Source organism: Melanerpes formicivorus, unplaced genomic scaffold (genome assembly GCF_026170545.1).
Source record: "Melanerpes formicivorus ecotype bairdi unplaced genomic scaffold, bMelFor1.0.p_v2 SCAF_14, whole genome shotgun sequence".
In the NCBI taxonomy this organism is placed as follows: domain Eukaryota; kingdom Metazoa; phylum Chordata; class Aves; order Piciformes; family Picidae; genus Melanerpes; species Melanerpes formicivorus.
Genome location: NW_027142366.1, coordinates 17,619,527 through 17,632,880, shown reverse-complemented (window position 1 = coordinate 17,632,880; position 13,354 = coordinate 17,619,527). Strand labels below are relative to the sequence as shown.

Below are 13,354 nucleotides of genomic sequence, written 5' to 3'. Positions count from 1 at the left end.
CAGGGCTTACAGTGGCTGTGAGCACTCAAAGGAGGTGCTGGGGAGCCCACCTGCAAGCCTAGTGAGATGCCAGGAGCCAGAGCCCCCCCATGCCTGCCAGCTTCAAACAGCCCTGGTGGGCTCGCTCTGGCCAAACTCAGTGGCCCTCCCTCATCCTCTGAGCATCCAGGGGGGGCTGGAGAAGGAATTGTTTGAAAAGTGAATAACTCAAGGTATTCCCTTCAGGCAGAAGCAAGAGCCCTCCAAAGAAAAACACCTCAGTGAGAAAGAGTCTGAGTGATTTGTTTGGAAACTTCTGAAGCACAGGTCCTGAGGAGAGCCAGGATGGCCTCTTGGCCTCACTCTCCAGAGCCAGCAGCCAAGAGCCAAGAGCCCAGCTCCAGGGGCAGCAAGCCCAGCAGAGCTGCTGAGCCAGGACCAGGACCTCACAAGCCCACCTGGAACCTCACAAGCCCACCTCAGCCCTGCAGCTGAGCCAGGACCTCACGAGCCCACCTGGAACCATAGCTTCACCTCACAGAGGGTCTCTGGATGTGGGGGTCCAGCTCCCCTGGGGGCTGGGCTGGGTGCTGGGGACAGCCACCTGGCTCAGCTCAAACTGCCTTTCCCAGAGGGTAAAACCAGGCTGGGAATCTTCTAACCAGCCCTAGCCCTTGATCATGACCCATGGTGCTGGCCATGGGGGAGACAGAGGGGGCTGGTGCATGGCAGCTGCTGGTGTGGTTACTTCTCCTGGGCACCCCCTGCACACAGAATCATAGAATGTGGGAGCTTGGAAGGGACCCCCAGAGATCATAGAATCATAGAATTGTCAGGGCTGGAAGGGACCTCAAGGCTCAGCCAGCTCCAAGCCCCTGCCATGGCCAGGGACACCTCACACCACAGCAGCTTGCTCACAGCCACCTCCAGCCTGACTGCAAACACCTCCAGGCAGGAGGCTTCCACCACCTCCCTGGGCAACCTGGGCCAGGCTCTCACCACCCTCCTGGCCAACAACTTCTTCTTCACAGCCAATCTCAATCTCCCCACTTCTAGTTCTGCTCCATCCCCCCCAGTCCTATCCCTCCCTGACCCCCTCCAAAGTCCCTCCCCAGCTTTCCTGGAGCCCCCTGCAGATCCTGGAAGGCCACAAGGAGGTCTCCTGGGAGCCTTCTCCTCTCCAGCCTGCACAACCCCAACTCTCTCAGGCTGTGCTCACAGCAGAGCAGCTCCAGCCCTCTGCTCCTCCTCCTGGCCCTGCTCTGGACACTTTCCAGCCCCTCCAGGCCCTTCCTGTAAGCCCTGTGGCTTTCTCTAAGTAGTCTGTGAAGCCCCAGGATGAGGATGCCAGAGGCTGGGAGCACTCAAACCCAAGCAAAGCATCGCTGGCAAGTGGAGCTGGAGGTGATGGCTCAGGAGGGGATAGTGCAGCTAATGGGAGACAGGCACAGCTCTGCCTGAGCAGGCTGCAGGTGGAGCAGCTCCAGGCCATGAGGGGGGACACGAGGCATTTCCTGTGTGGCACAGGGTGGGCACCACACTGTGGGGCTGAGCAGCACAGAGCAGCTCTTCAGCAGGGCTCAAGAAGCCTGGCAGAGAAACCACACTTCTGCACCTCTGCATCTTCTTTTCACCTTCTCCTCCCCCTTCCTCTTGTTCATCTCTCTCACCTTTGGCCTCTCCCCTCCTCCTGCCAAACTTTCCCCTTCCCCAGGCTTCTCCCTGCTTGGCTGCTGGCTCTCCCATCCCCACCAGGGATGACAAATCACCTCTTTGCATGAACATCAGCAGCACATGGGACTCAGCCTTCTTTTCACCTCCTTGGCTCTGAGCCACTTCCAGGAGGTAAGAAATGGACCCAGTTATGCTGGAGAGGGGATCACCAGGCCCCGTGGTGAGACAGGAGCTGCTCCACTCCCCCCTTTTCCCCCTCCAGTCACCAGCCCTGCCCTTGCCAGCCCTGCACGTTCAATGTAGACTGCACATCCCTCTGGGGCTCACGCTGTGCACCCAGCTGGGTCACCTCCTGCTCAAGAGGTGGCCATGCACACGTGCCCCTCACTTTCCCTTGGTTTCCTTCACCTTGCTTCCCCCTCCCTCCCTCCCCCAGCACACATCTGCTCGCAGGGTCCCAGAGATCCGTTTCATCTCACCACTGAGCCAGAGACTTAAAAGCCTGTCTCCCTTGATTTACTGAGTCTAGAGTGGCTGGGGGGCTGCAGGGGGGGAGGGGAATAAGAAAAGAATGAAATCAAGAACTGCAATAATGAAAGAAAGCTCTCGAGAACATCTGGAGCTGCTCTGAAGCAAGAGGCAATATTCTCGGCCAGATGCGGAGAGCTTGGCTCCTGCTTGGGAAAGCTCAACGTGTCAGATGTGCAAATCCCACCCCACACCACCTTCCCTTCCTTCCCCCTTCTCCTTCTCCTCTTCCTTCTTCTTCTCCTTCTCTTTCTCCTCTTCCTTCTTCTTCTCCTTCTCTTTCTCCTCTTCCTTCTTCTCCTTCTTTTCTCCTTCTCCTTTTCTCCTTTTCTCCTTCTCATTCTCCTTCTCTCCTTCTCCTCCATCTCCCCTTCTCCTTCACTTTTTCTCCTTCTCCCCTTCTCCTGCTCCTTCCCCCTTCTCCTTCTCTCCTTCTCCTTCTCTCCTCCTTCTCCTTCTCTCCTCCTTCTCCTTCTCTCCTTCTCCTTTTCTCCTTCTCCTTCTCTCCTTCTCCTTCTCCTTCTCCCCTTCTCCTTCTCCTTCTCTCCTTCTCCTTCTCTCCTTCTCCTTCTCTCCTTCTCCTTCTCCTTCTCTCCTTCTCCTTCTCTCCTTCTCCTTCTCCTTCTCTCCTTCTCCTTCTCTCCTTCTCCTTCTCTCCTTCTCCTTTTCTCCTACTCCTTTTCTCCTTCTCCTTCTCCTTTTCTCCTTCTCCTACTCCTTTTCTCCTTCTCCTTCTCCTTCTCCTTTTCTCCTTCTCCTTCTCTCCTTCTCCTTTTCACCTTCTCCTTCTCCTTCTCCTTCTCCTTCTCCTTCTCCTTCCCCTTCTCCTTCTCTCCTTCTCCTTCTCCCTTTCTCCTTCTCCTTCTCTCCTTCTCCTTTTCACCTTCTCCTTCTCCTTCTCCTTCTCCTTCTCCTTTTCTCCTTCTCCTTCTCTCCTTCTCCTTTTCACCTTCTCCTTCTCCTTCTCCTTCTCCTTCTCCTTCTCCTTCTCTCCTTCTCCTTCTCTCTTCCTTCTCTCCTTCTCCTTCTCTCCTTCTCCTTCTCCTTCTCCTTCTCCTTCTCCTTCTCCTTCTCCTTCTCCTTCTCCTTCTCCTTCTCCTTCTCCTTCTCCTTCTCCTTCTCCTTCTCCTTCTCCTTCTCCTTCTCCTTCTCCTTCTCCTTCTCCTTCTCCTTCTCCTTCTCCTCCATCTCCCCTTCTCCTTCTCTTTTTCTCCTTCTTCTCCCTTCTCCTTCTTCCCTTCTCCTTCTCTGCTTGTGGTGCCCACACCACCCCCATGGGATGGCACCAAGAGGAAGATGTGGTTTGTCTAGAATCATAGAATCATAGAGCTGTCAGCACTGGAAGGGAGCTCAAGGCTCAGCCAGCTCCAACCCCCTGCCATGGCCAGGGACACCTCACACCACAGCAGGTTGCTCACAGCCACCTCCAGCCTGGCTGCAAACACCTCCAGGCAGGAGGCTTCCACCACCTCCCTGGGCAACCTGGGCCAGGCTCTCACCACCCTCCTGGCCAACAACTTCTTCCTCACAGCCAATCTCAATCTCCCCACTTCTAGTTCTGCTCCATCCCCCCCAGTCCTATCCCTCCCTGACCCCCTCAAAAGTCCCTCCTCAGCTTTCCTGGAGCCCCCTGCAGATCCTGGAAGGCCACAAGGAGGTCTCCTGGGAGCCTTCTCCTCTCCAGCCTGCACAACCCCAACTCTCTCAGGCTGTGCTCAGAGCAGAGCAGCTCCAGCCCTCTGCTCCTCCTCCTGGCCCTGCTCTGGACACCTTCCAGCACCTCCAGATCCTTCCTGGCACAGAGGCTCCAGAACTGGCCCCAGAGCTGCAGCTGTGGGCTCAGCAGAGTGGAGCAGAGGGGCAGAATCCCCTCCCTGGCCCTGCTGGCCACACTTCTCTTGCTGCAGCCCAGGATACAATTGGTTTTCTGGGCTGCAAGTGCACACTGAATGTTGATGGCTGTCGCTGAGGGGTGTCAAGAGGCTGAGCCTGGCACTTGGAAGCAGCTGGGTCACCAAGCAGAGGGGTGTGGAGAGACCTGCTGAGCTCACAGCGGTGCTGCCTGCCTTGGATGAAGCAGAGCCAGGCAGCTGAGGAGGCATCTGCAAGCAGTTCTGAATAGCTGGGAGCAGTGCTGCAGCAGGATGGTCCTGGTGATGAAGCCATCTGAGGTCTCTGGCAGCAAGGCTTTCCCCACAAGACAAAGCCCAGGCTTCTCTCAGTCCCTGAGTGAGCACAGCTGAGCAGCCAGCTGCCAGCAAGGCAGGAAGGGCACAGGCACGCTGGTGGCCACGGGGTCACTACTGCAGAGAAAGGAGCTCTTGGACAGACCATTCCCTCTGAATCATCCTTGTCACTGCAGCTGGACTGTGAGGATCAACAGCAGTGCCAGAGCTGGCTGGAAGAGCCAGGATGGCACAGCACTGAAAGCCACTGTCAGCGAGGGGGAGGACGTCCACCCCGCGCAGGACACGCTCCACAACACCCTGCTGCAGCTGGGAGGGCAGCTGCTGGAGGCCTCATCCCTCATGGGCTCGATGTGGAACATCTATCAACTGCCCAGGTCACCAACACAGAGCCCTCTGCTCCTGGGGGGTCCTCCCTTGCAGTGGTCTGGATGTGATCCATTGCCCCTCAACCCCGTGGTGCCCATCCATCAGTGAGCATCCAGCAGAGCCACCCAGGGCTGCTCAGCAATGAAATATTCCTGCTTGCCACCCGTGCTCTATAAATCCTGACCCATGACATGAACAAGCAGAGCTGGGAGTGAAGCAGAGGAAAAGCCCCAGCAGGCTGCTCAGGAGCAGCACTGACACTCCAGGACAAGAGCAATGCTTGGTGGCAGCTGTCCAGCTCCTTCCCCAGCCTGGATGCCCTGCAGAGGCTGAGCTCCATCCATAGCATCCTCACCCCCTCTTGCCTTAGCTCCTGCTGCTGTTCTCTAGGACCAAGCCAGGGCCCTCTCCTCAGGTTAGGAAAGATGTGGAGATGCTGGAAGGTGTCCAGAGAAGGGCAACAAAGCTGGGGAGGGGTCTGGGGCACAGCCCTGTGAGGAGAGGCTGAGGGAGCTGGGGTTGCTTAGCCTGGAGAAGAGGAGGCTCAGGGGAGACCTTCTTGCTCTCTGCAACTCCCTGAAGGGAGGTTGGAGCTAGGTGGGGGTTGGTCTCTGCTCCCAGGCAGCCAGCAGCAGAACAAGAGGACACACTCTCAAGCTGTGCCAGGGGAAGTTTAGGCTGAAGGTGAGGAGAAAGTTCTTCCCAGCAAGAGAGATTAGCCACTGGGATGTGCTGCCCAGGGAGGTGGTGGAGTCCCCATCCCTGGAGGTGTTCAAGAGGGGCTTGGATGAGGCCCTTGGTGCCATGGTTGAGTTGATCAGATGGTGCTGGGGGATAGGTTGGACTTGATGATCTCTGAGGTCTTTTCCAACCTGGTTAATTCAATTCAATTCAATTCAATTCAATTCAATTCAATTCAATTCAATTCAATTCCATTCCATTCCATTCCATTCATTTCAATTCAATTCCAGTCTAGTCTAGTCTAGTCTAGTCTATTGTAGTCTATTCTATCCTAGCCTATCCTAGCCTATCCTATCAAGAAGCATCCCCTGACCAGCAAATCAAGCTCTGGTCTGCTTTCTGCAGCAGCATCCCTCCCCAGGCTGAGAGGGGAGCCCCTGACCCTCTACCCCTCCACAAGGGGTGGGCATAGCCAGGTCAAACCCCACGTCACAGAGGGGCTCCTCTCACAGAACCACATTAGGTTGGAAGGGATCCTCAGGGTCACCACATCCAGCCCTCTCTCCCAGAGATGGAAGCAGGGTGGAGCAGGGGGACAGTGCCAAAACCAGCAACATCCTTCATGAAACCTCCCGGGGCATCCCTGCTCTCACAGCCCAGGGCAGTGGGGCTGGGTACCTGCTGCGAGCGGGGGACCAGAACGTGGGCAGCTGGGGCAAGGGACGTGCAGGCTCAGGCGGCCACAGCAGGGCTGTGGGGCTGGGGCTGGCCGAGGTAATGAGAACCAGGTGAGCAGAGGGGGGGGCTGAGCCCCCAGGAAGGCGTTGGCAGGGCTGGCTCAGGCCTGGGGTGGGCCAAGTCAGCAGGGAGAGGGCTGGGAGCGCGGGATCAAAGGCGGCGCGCGTGGGCTGCGTTTGTTTGGGAAAGGTCAGAAGCTATTGGCAGAAGCCTTCAAGGGGAGAGGAGGAAAAATCCTTTGGAAAACATTGGCCCTGCTCTGAGGTTTCCTGACGGGTGGGACAAGGCTTTCTTCCTCTCCTTTCAGGCCACGGGTGGGTAGGAGGGCTGGCAGCACGCACGGTGGGTGGGAAGGGCACGTCCAGCATTCCTCCTCCCCGTGCCAGGCTCACCACCCCTGCCCACCCGCCGCCTGGCCCCCTCTGCCAGCTGCACCAGCCCCAGGGGCGGGGGTCCCTCTGGCTCAGAGCCCTCACCACGTCACATCACACCAGCTACGGTCCTCTGCACCTGGCCCCTGTGCTGTGGTCCTTCAGACAGCCAAGGAGAGGCTCTCCGAGGTGGACCTGATGGGCTCTGCTCCACCACTTCCCTTCCTGCCCCTCCCAGCAGCTCCACCGGTGCTGGGCTCAGCACCTTGGAGCGATGTGACTGTCTACCCACTGCCACCAGGACTGTCCCCCCCACTGCCACCAGGACTGTCCCTGGGCATCTCAGGTCCCTGTCCCACTACCTCTCTGCTGCCTTTTTGGTTTCCCAGCTCATCGAGGGGGAGAGCCCACCAGAGGCATACCCTCGAGCAGGGGCAGGGGAGTGCCCAGCATGGCCTCACGTTGCCCATTCTGCTCACAGCAGGCAGGGAGACCCCAGGATTACCCTTTCTCAGCGAGCCCTAGAGCAGTCCCGGTGCCGTCAGCACTGCCAGCAGGGTCCCCGAGCTGAAGCCCAGGCGAGGGCTGGCCGGACTCTCCCCGGCGCCTCCTCCAGGTCACTCCCTCCCCATAGGTGCTCGACCAGCACCCCAGCACCGCAGACGGGGACGGGCATCAACTCTTTCAGCACTCCCAAAGCGCAGCAGGGCCGCGCGAAGCCCCGCAGTCCACGTTCCGCATCCCCGCAGGCTTTGCTCTGCTTCCTAGGGGCAGCCTGAGCGTCCCAGCTGGGGAAACTGAGGCAGGGGGCGGGGGATGGGGGACACGGTGCAGGCAGCATCCAGCAGCAAGGTGGTTAGGCGGCGGCAGGGACCTGCGCTGGGGCAGAGGAATGCGCGCAGCCGGCAGGAAATGGCTGGGCTCGGCGAGCGGGAGCCGCCTGCTAAGAAAACAAGCGGGGGGCCGAGCGGCTGCGGGGGCGCAGGGCCCGCCGGGGGGGCAGGAAGGGGACTGCAGGGGCAGGAATGCCAGCTATGCCCCGGCTGGACCTGCTGCTGGACCCGCTGCCCGGCCTGCTGCCAGACCTGCTGCCCACCCCAGTGTCTGACCTGCTGCCCACCCCGGTGTCTGACCCACTGCCCACCCCAGTGTCCCACTCACTACCCACCCCTGTGTCTGACCCACTGCCCACCCCAGTGTCTGACCCACTGCCCACCCCACTGTCCTACTCACTGCCCACCCCAGTGTCTGACCTGCTGCCCACCCCACTGTCCTACTCACTGCCCACCCCAGTGTCTGACCCACTGCCCACCCCAGTGTCTGACCTGCTGCCCACCCCAGTGTCCTACTCACTGCCCACCCCAGTGTCTGACCCACTGCCCACCCCAGTGTCCTACTCACTGCCCACCCCAGTGTCTGACCCACTGCCCACCCCAGTGTCTGACCTACTGCCCACCCCAGTGTCTGACCCACTGCCCACCCCTGTGTCTGACCCACTGCCCACCCCAGTGTCCTACTCACTGCCCACCCCAGTGTCTGACCCACTGCCCACCCCAGTGTCCTACCCCACTGCCCATCCCAGTGTCTGACCTGCTGCCCACCCCAGTGTCTGACCCACTGCCCACCCCAGTGTCCTACCCACTGCCCACCCCAGTGTCTGACCTGCTGCCCACCCCAGTGTCTGACCCACTGCCCACCCCAGTGTCCTACTCACTGCCCACCCCAGTGTCTGACCTGCTGCCCACCCCAGTGTCTGACCTGCTGCCCACCCCAGTGTCCTACTCACTGCCCGCCCCAGTGTCCTACCCACTGCCCACCCCAGTGTCCTACTCACTGCCCACCCCTGTGTCTGACCCACTGCCCACCCCAGTGTCTGACCTGCTGTCCACCCCACTGTCCTACTCACTGCCCACCCCAGTGTCTGACCTGCTGCCCACCCCAGTGTCCTACTCACTGCCCACCCCAGTGTCTGACCTGCTGCCCACCCCAGTGTCCTACTCACTGCCCACCCCAGTGTCTGACCTGCTGCCCACCCCAGTGTCTGACCTGCTGCCCACCCCAGTGTCCTACTCACTGCCCACCCCAGTGTCTGACCCACTGCCCACCCCACTGTCCTACTCACTGCCCACAATGGTGTCTGACCCACTGCCCACCCCAGTGTCCTACTCACTGCCCACCCCAGTGTCTGACTCACTGCCCACCCCAATATCCTACTCACTGCCCACCCCTGTGTCCTACCCACTGCCCACCCCAGTGTCTGACCTGCTGCCCACCCCAGTGTCTGACCCACTGCCCATCCCAGTGTCCTACTCACTGCCCACCCCAGTGTCTGACCCACTGCCCACCCCAGTGTCCTACTCACTGCCCACCCCAGTGTCTGACCTACTGCCCACCCCTGTGTCTGACCCACTGCCCACCCCACTGTCCTACTCACTGCCCACCCCAGTGTCTGACCCACTGTCCACCCCAGTGTCCTACCCCACTGCCCACCCCAATGTCTGACCCACTGCTGGCCCTGCTGCCTGACCTGCTGCTGGCCCACCCCAGAGCTGCAGCTCAGCAGCAGGAGCCCAAATTCCTCAGCACAGGCAGGCTTGGAGCAGAGCGTCAGCCCAAGAGCTGCTGCAGCTCCTCCTCCAGCCTTGGCCTGGCTCTGCCTCAGTTTCCCCAGCCTGAAACCTGCCCTGTGCCACACGTGGCACCGAGCCCCACCTCAGAGGTGCTGGGGCTGGCACAAGCCATCAGCAGGGCTCAGGGCTGCAGGGACAGGATGGCACCTGGAGCCGGGGCCAAGGCAGCTTCCGATCTTCAACATCCAGGGCTATGGAGAAGCCAACCCCTGCGGGATGCCAGGCACTGCAGGGCCGATGGGCTGTGGAGCAGAACCCCCAGGGATGGGAGCAGATCAGGCTGGGAGGAGAGAGAGAAGCCAGGAATGGTCCTTCTGGAAAGGGCTTGGTGCAAGGGGTATGGCCACAGGGGTGCAGGGGGTGCCCCGTGTTGGCAGCTGCCCACTGTCTGGTGCCCCAAGGGGCTGCCACCTCAACCCCCTGCCTTGCCTTGCCTGTACCAAAGGATGCTCAGAGCGGTCCAGGGTGGGTTTGCAGCACCAGGGACACTGCTGGGTCCCTCCTGTCCCCTTTTCAGGACAGCAGGGCATGAACTGCTGCCTGGAAAGCCCCTGGCAGGTAACACAATATCTGGCTGGGGCGCCTACAGCTTTATCTGCAGCAGATCGGGTGGGAGCAAAACCTTCTGAGACAGCATCTGGAAGTGGTTTAACCTTCACCAAGTTTTGCATGAAATACCAATTTTCCACCTCTTTCATTTAGTTTATTGAAATTAGGAGGGGAAACTCTCCCCTCCTCCCTTCTACCACTCCTCCCCACACCTCCCCACCCCAGCCCCACAACCCACACCCCCCCCCCCCCCCCTCGGGGTTAAGCTCCCCTGGGGCAGCTTAACTTCTCACAGTTCCCCTGGAGCAGCTGAAGACCCTCATGGAGCTGCAGCTCAGGCTGGGGAGCACCTCCCTGTGCTGCAACAAGCAGCAGGGGTCCTGCTCAGCTGTGTCCCAGGTGTCTGAGGTGGAGGCACCAGGCCAGGCTGCAGGCAGCAACGGGAGCAGGATGGTGCTGGGGGAAGCTGCACTGATGAGCACTGAGAATGATGGAGCGGGCATGAGTGCATCCTTGAGTGGGGAAAGCCCCATGGTGCTGAGCAGGGACATGATTCAGCACATGGGACCTGAGCAGGAGCTGAGCAGAGCAGTCAGCAGCACCACAAGCTGCCTGTGCCAGCCTGCTACTGGCACCGAGGCTGCAGGAGAGGGATGTGTTAAGCAGCCCTGGCATTCATAAGGTGATCAAAGAGCTGCAGAACCTCCCCTGTGGGGACAGGCTGAGGGAGCTGGGGCTGTGCAGCCTGGAGAAGAGAAGGCTGCAGGCAGACCTCAGAGCAGCCTCCCAGTAGCTGAAGGGCTCCAGGAGAGCTGGGGAGGGACTTGGGGCAAGGGCTGGGAGTGCCAGGCCCAGGGACAACGGCTTTGAGCTGGGAGAGAGGAGACTGAGAGTGGAGAGGAGGAAGAAATTCTTTGCAGTGAGGCTGGGGAGACTCTGGCACAGGCTGCCCAGGGAGGCTGTGGCTGCCTCCTGCCTGGAGGTGTTCAGGCCCAGGCTGGATGAGGCCCTGAGCAAGCTGTGCTGGTGGGAGGGGTCCCTGCCCATGGCAGGGGCTTGGAGCTGGATGATCTTTAATGTCCCTTCCAACCCAACCCATTCCATGACTCTCACCCCAAGCTCTGGCCCTGTGCCCTCCCTGCGGAGCCTGTGTCCAGGAGCAGCCAAGGAAACCTTCCCACGCTGAGCATCCGGCCAGGCTCTGCGCTCGCTGCAGGCTGCTCCAGCAGCTGCTGGGCTCCACGCCCCCTGCCTGAGATGTTCCTTTAGCGTTTGTCACCTGAGGCTCGGGGACATCTCTGGGAAGGGCAGGCCCAGCCTTGCCACCAGCAGGCTGCCGGCGGGGTGCCAGGAGGTGCCCGGGCGGCTCGCACATGTGCCAGGGCTGCAGGGCCCAAGCAGGTGCGCGGGGCTGGGGCTGGCACGGCAGCTCTGGGCACACTCTCGCCTGTGTTTGCCATGCAAAGTGGGGGCTGGGCCGCTCCTGGCACCGGGCAGCAGCAGTATGTTGTCCCAGGGGAGAGCTGGCAGGGGACAGGGAACTGGCTCCAATCCCACCGCGGGATGGTGGGCGGGGGACAGGGCCACGCCAGGGCCACTGGCAAAGGGGAGATGTCCTGGAAAACTGAGAGCTGCTCTGCCTCCACCAGAACTGGGGATTAAAATAGCTTCCAGTTTGGAAACACATCCCAGATCCTGCCAGGCAGGAGGTGATGCGGGCAGGTGCCCAGCTACCAGCAGCTCCCGCTGGCACAGGTCCATCCTGCTACAGCCACAGGCCTTGCAAAGCTCTTCCCTGCACATCCAAGGAGCATGGGGACTGTGTCAGGAGGTGGCAGTGGCTCAGGTGACATTACACAGCGTGGGCATCCCCTCCAGGGAGAGAGGCAGGGGTGCTGTGAGGCTGCTTGCCCCCCTGCTGCCCTGGGCACCTGGGCTGGGAGCATCCAGCACGGCACAGCTCTGCAGACTGGACCAAGGTGCAGGCTCAGACCTGCAGAGTCCCAACACCACCAGTCCCAGCACTTGAGGGCTGAGGCTCTGCTCTGGCTCCCTCCCTGTCACACAGCTCCAGCCTCCTCCTGGCTGCAGCTCCTGCTGGGCTGCAGCGTGGCCAGGACCATATGTCCCTGCCACGTCCCTGCCATGTCTCTGCCATGCTGCTGTGCTGCTGCTGCCAAGGCTGAGCACTGCTTCCCACCACTCCCCAAAGAGGGGCATGGAAGGAGAGGGGTCCCTGTGTGCCTATCCTGAGGGCACAGGGGGGTCGGGGGGAGCCTTTAGCCCCGCTATGCCCAGGTTTGAGCTTTCACCCTATCCCAGGACCTGCTGCAGCAGGCATGGAGAAGTCCTCCCCTTGGGTGGGCTTTAGGGTGTCCTTTTCTCCCTCTCAGCCCCCCAACCCCTGCTCCTCCACCCTCCCATCCTGCTGCCCTACCTGAGGGCCTGGAAGGGCATTTGTTGTCCCCTGGCATGGCTCCACACGGAGCCCGGCTGCCAGGCGGGGCCAAGCCAGGAGCCATAGAGCCAGGCACTTGAAGCTCAAGGTTCAGCTGTCCTTGTCCCTGGCCTTCCCCTGCCACCCCCCATGCCCAGGGGACTGTGCCTTTCCCATATGCTGGCAGGGCTGGGCGGGTGGGCACAGGGCCAGGACGGGGCAGTGGGGACACCCTGGCAGCAGCCCCGGGCTCAGGGGCTGCACAGGAGCCCCTCTGCTCTGGCAGGAACAGGTTGGCTCTCAGGGGCTCCAGGCACAACTCCAGGCACTGCCCAGCATATGCTGCTGCTTCAGCATCCATCCACCCTGTGTCCCATCCAGCGCTGACCCTGCAAGGGTTAGGCACAGCCTGCGGCTGGACTGTGGTGCAGAATGTGACCCATGGGGGTAAGTCCTGCCAGGGACTTGACCTGGGCACGGTGCTGGGCTCTGTGACTGGCAGGACACATCCATCCTTGCTGCTGGTGTCGTGGGATGGCAGCCAACCCTGCCACCTGCAGAGTGGAAGGGCAGCAGAACCTTTGGGGACCTCAGGCCCTGTTTTGGGGAAGGGGGCAGGATGTCAGGAGACCCAGACCCACCCCACCCAGATGGATTTTGGCTCCTCCATTGCAGTCTCCCAGCACTCCTCCCATTCCCCAGCCTGAGCAGCAGAACTGGGGGAACCTGAGGCTCTGCATGTGGAACACCTTCCAGCCTAGCCTCAACCAGCTGCCACCAACATCCCCCTGGCATCTGGAGACCTTCTGCCCTCCTGGGGGCTGTTCATCCCTGCATGGCAGTGCAGAGGTAGGATGCAACAGTCCCCTACACCTGAGCAACCCCTCTGAGGTTCCTTCCACACCCTCAGTGACAGCTCCATCCCTTTCCCCCGGGCTGAAGCCATCCAGCACAGCTGCAGACACCAGCCCTGCTCCTCCATCCCCCAGCTCCTCTGGGGTGTTGCAGTGCCCACAGCCTCCTCCCTGCATGGAGCTGCACCTTAATTAAAGGTGTGAAACGATCTCATTAAGCCAGTGCTGGGCTCTTGGTCCAAACTGCTCTGACAGCTTACCAATGGCTCCTTTCCAGGTTCCTTGCTGCCTTCCTCCCTTCTTCCTCCTTCCCTTCCTCCCTTCCTCTCTCTTGCTTCCCAAAGCACACGAGCTTCCA

At 60.6% G+C, this 13,354-nt stretch overlaps 1 protein-coding gene across 1 annotated transcript; it reads left to right on the top strand.

Annotated features, from left to right (window-relative positions):
• The first annotated feature begins 7,560 nt into the window (after positions 1-7,560).
• Positions 7,561-9,028, top strand: LOC137445528 (uncharacterized). Its single transcript, XM_068147375.1, has 2 exons — positions 7,561-8,107; positions 8,229-9,028. The coding sequence occupies exons 1-2, from the start codon at positions 7,561-7,563 to the stop codon at positions 9,026-9,028; spliced, it is 1,347 nt and encodes a 448-aa protein (XP_068003476.1).
• The last annotated feature ends 4,326 nt before the right edge of the window (positions 9,029-13,354 follow it).

Bases quoted from the DNA above. Each gene is read 5' to 3' on its own strand.
- LOC137445528 (XM_068147375.1), top strand. From the start codon at position 7,561: ATGCCCCGGCTGGACCTGCTGCTGGACCCGCTGCCCGGCCTGCTGCCA. The intron at 8,108-8,228 runs GTGTCTGACCTG...TGCCCACCCCAG, and splicing joins CTACCCCACTGCCCATCCCA to TGTCCTACTCACTGCCCACC.